Source organism: Notothenia coriiceps, unplaced genomic scaffold (genome assembly GCF_000735185.1).
Source record: "Notothenia coriiceps isolate Sejong01 unplaced genomic scaffold, NC01 NC01_scaffold00036399, whole genome shotgun sequence".
Classification (NCBI taxonomy): domain Eukaryota; kingdom Metazoa; phylum Chordata; class Actinopteri; order Perciformes; family Nototheniidae; genus Notothenia; species Notothenia coriiceps.
In genome coordinates this window covers 1,032,774-1,036,394 of record NW_011369100.1, presented here as the reverse complement: position 1 = coordinate 1,036,394, position 3,621 = coordinate 1,032,774, and the positions used below count along the sequence as shown (strand labels likewise).

General features: G+C 40.2%; 1 protein-coding gene across 1 annotated transcript in view; it reads right to left on the bottom strand.

Annotated features, from left to right (window-relative positions):
* LOC104963733 (cGMP-inhibited 3',5'-cyclic phosphodiesterase A-like) overlaps positions 1–3,621 on the bottom strand; it is a 15,351-nt gene that overhangs the window by 1,947 nt on the left and 9,783 nt on the right. Inside the window, exon 10 of the mRNA XM_010792375.1 lies at positions 1,523–1,793. Within this exon, the coding sequence (XP_010790677.1) occupies positions 1,523–1,793 (271 nt within the window). The remainder of the gene's footprint in view (positions 1–1,522; positions 1,794–3,621) is intronic.

Genomic DNA, 3,621 nt, shown 5'->3' with positions numbered 1-3,621 from the left:
CCCTGCTTCAAAAGTCGCTGATTCACTGGCCGTTACTTTAGATGATAATAAGGAACCCCTCCCAGCCCCTCTGAGAGATATTGGGTTAAAAAGACACAATGGTGCTCTAGGAGGAGATTCAGGTGATAAGGTGACATCATGAATGGCCTAAAATCTGATCAGCTCATTTTCAGAAAGGTTTTCATATAAATGGATCAGAACAAAAAGTGAGCAAATCTTTTTTCTTGAAACTTTCAGAATCTCTTTACAAGAGGGGACACATGTTGATGTAGAAAATACATGAAAAAGTGGATTTTGCATGATATGTCCCCTTTGACATGTCTTTCCTCTCTGTTTCTTTATATGATATGAATAATAAAGCTAGAAATATGGAAATAATTCGGCTGTGATCGTAGCAACATCGGGCCATTCGTGAGGGCATCTAAGCCATCCTATGACCGCTGGTGGAGATTCTCAGGCTCCGGCAGCAACTTTGTGAGCGGCAACTTTGTAAGGCACACTTGTTATCATCGGTGCCATCGGGCATTCACCCTCACTCTGATCGCTGCGAATGCCCGATGGCACCGATGATAACACGATGCTCTCACGATGCTCTCACGATGGCCTTACGAAGGGCAAAATTGACACACGAATTCAACACGAAAATCGCAAGGTCCTTCGGCAATTTTTTGGCATGCCAAAGATTTTGCCACCGCTCACAAAGTTGCTGCCGGAGCCTGAGAAACTCCACCAGCGGTCATACGATGGCTTAAGATGCCCTCACGAATGGCCCGATGTTGCTACGATCAGAGCCGAATTTGAACATTTCCTTTATCGTGTGTCCATCGGGTTGTTTTATTGCACAACAAAATCATGTAAACATATTATGTAAATAACCCAATTTGTGTTCTGTGAAACTGAAAAGGACATAATATATTATTTTGAAGGCGAGTTGGCAGGAAGTTGTTGTTGCTATGGAAACAACATTACGGAGAAAACTTAATATATTCTACATATAAAGACGGAGAAAGTAAAGAACAAAGTCTGAAAATATTAGTACAGTATCATAGTACTTTAACATAATTGTTTTTGTTACTTTTGTTGCAGTTGTATGTCTTAAATGTAATGTAAATGTTGCCTTCGTGTGTGGTTCCGGGCCATCTTCGCGCGAAATTCACAATTCAATATTCGTGTGTCCATCGGGTGTACATTTCGGGACAGTGTGACAGGGGCTTTACTAAAAATAAAACTCACTTCTCTTCTGCTTTAATGTGCTCTCCTTGTTGCTTTGTGATGCAATGTTGAAGTGTAATGTATCTAAATCTCCCAAATAACAAATGTGTATTTTTAAGAGAGGAACACTCTTGAATGTCCTGCTGTAAATGACATGATAAAATCAAATCCATATAAAGAGAACAAATGGCATTAATGCAAAAATGGTTATCATACAAAAGCAGGCATTCTAATTTGTTCTGGTCACTTCCAGAGCAGGCTTGGGCCCCTTGTTTAGTTATAAATCTTTGTTTTTGACCATAGTGCTTACGTGATGCCTCTGAGCTGGTCGATGCGTCTTCCTCTGCAGTATCTTCATCTTCCTCTTCCTCCTCCTCCTCCTCATTCTCCGTTATCTCCGGCTCCTCTCCCTCTGGGTTGGGATCCACCCATCGTCCAGGAATGAGAAAAGCTGAGTCATAGGAGTTGCAAAGCGGCCCCACAATGTGTGTGATGAACGACTCCTGGAGTTTGGCCAACTGTGGTGCCGCTCGGTCCATGAAGGGGCTGATGGGAAGTCCCTGGCTGGACTCCTCGTCGCCCTACATAAAGCATGAACCACATTAGTGCATGAAGGCCAATACATGGCGTGACTCACATTTCAATACTTCAGTCATCAGGCCGGAGGGAACACGTGGGATAGATGTCACGCTTATCAATGTCCAAGCTGTTTGCTTTTCGATCCAAAACCCACAATGTATAGAAGGGGCCTGCTACACCTATAAGTAAGTATCAGAATGGCGTTATCATTTATTTACATGGTTTCTGACCGATACAAACACAAGAAGGCAGTGACCTTTAGCTGCTGTAGCAATAATAAAGGAAGTAAAAGAGGAAGTCCGGTAACTGTGTGTAGACAGAGGAAGTCCAATTGGTGGGATCGGGAGGGAGAGGTCAAACGAACATAGCAATTTACCCAAGAGTATATCTGTTTTTAGCCTGGGTGAAACCAAAATTCTCAATTTATTTTAACAAACGTAGCCTTGGTGATCAAATGGATATAACATGCATAATTGCTTTCCCTTACCTGTAGTGTGTTATACAGATTTTTGTAAATAGTCTGAAAAACGCTTAAATCCCAAATTTCCCCTCGAGGGAGTTTCTCTAGACTTCACTCAAACTCTACAAAACCCTTTCTTAAAGTTAGATATTTACCTTCTCACCTAATAGTGGGTGCAGTTTGGCTCTTTTGAAGAATAAGAATAGTAAACAATTGATACTGGAAATGTACCTGCCTGATAACATTTGAAACAGCTAAATAAAGAATATATGAAGGCTGTGGAGCAGCAGCATGTGTGTGTGTCGGTGATGTCTTTATCGATGGCAACGAAGAACAGCTATAGCAAGGTTTCCTCATTGCCTTGGTAACTGACCTCACGTATCATCCCATACAGTTCACAGTAGCAAGCCTTTGTTCCTGTTCAGTCTAATGTACAGCACAATAACAGGCATCAAAAGGCGGTATCTGGGATCGATCTGCTACTTGTTGGTAAAGTGATATCAGTTGGATGTTAACTTGTGTTGCATTGTATTTATCGTTAAACTTTAACCAATGCATTTAGCAAAGTATATTTATTTTCATTTTATAACAATTATTATAATTAATGTGTTTTGAGGAGGTTTGAGTATGGTTTTGTATGTTATTATGTTTTACATGTAGGGGTGTGGGGAGCCATGGCAATGTTAAGTGATAATACATCTACCTTATATGTTATATGTTGTTTCACTGCTAGGTTCATATTTTATTTTTCTCAATAAAACATAGGAGAAGCTGCTCTGAGATCCAGCTTCCTACTTCCTAAAAATATGTATTGCAAGGTTAGCTTTCCCAAATCAATATGTCATGTCTTTGAGATAAGCTATCCAAATAAATAAGACTGCTCATATTTGGTAGTAGGATTTACAATATATATATATTACTCTTATATAAACTGAACAAAAATATAAACGCAACACTTTTGTTTTTGCTCCCAGTTTTCATGAGATGAACTCAAAGATCTAAAACATTTTCTATATACACATAATAACCATTTCTCTCAAATATTGTTCACAAATCTGAAAAGATCTGTGATAGTGAGCACTTCTCCTTTGCCGAGATAATCCATCCCACCTCACAGGTGTGGCATATCAAGATGCTGATTAGACAGCATGATTATTGCACAGGTGTGCCTTAGGCTGGCCACAATAAAAGGCCACTCTGAAACGTGCAGTTTTGCTTTATTGGGGGGGTTTGGGGGGTCCTAACCTGTTACCCACTGACATGTTAGGGTTAGGGTTAAACCTGTCTGGTTAAACCCTAAAACATTTTTTAATGTGTCAGTGGGTGACATGTTAGGGTTAGGGTTAGGGTTAAACCTGACTGGTTTTCAG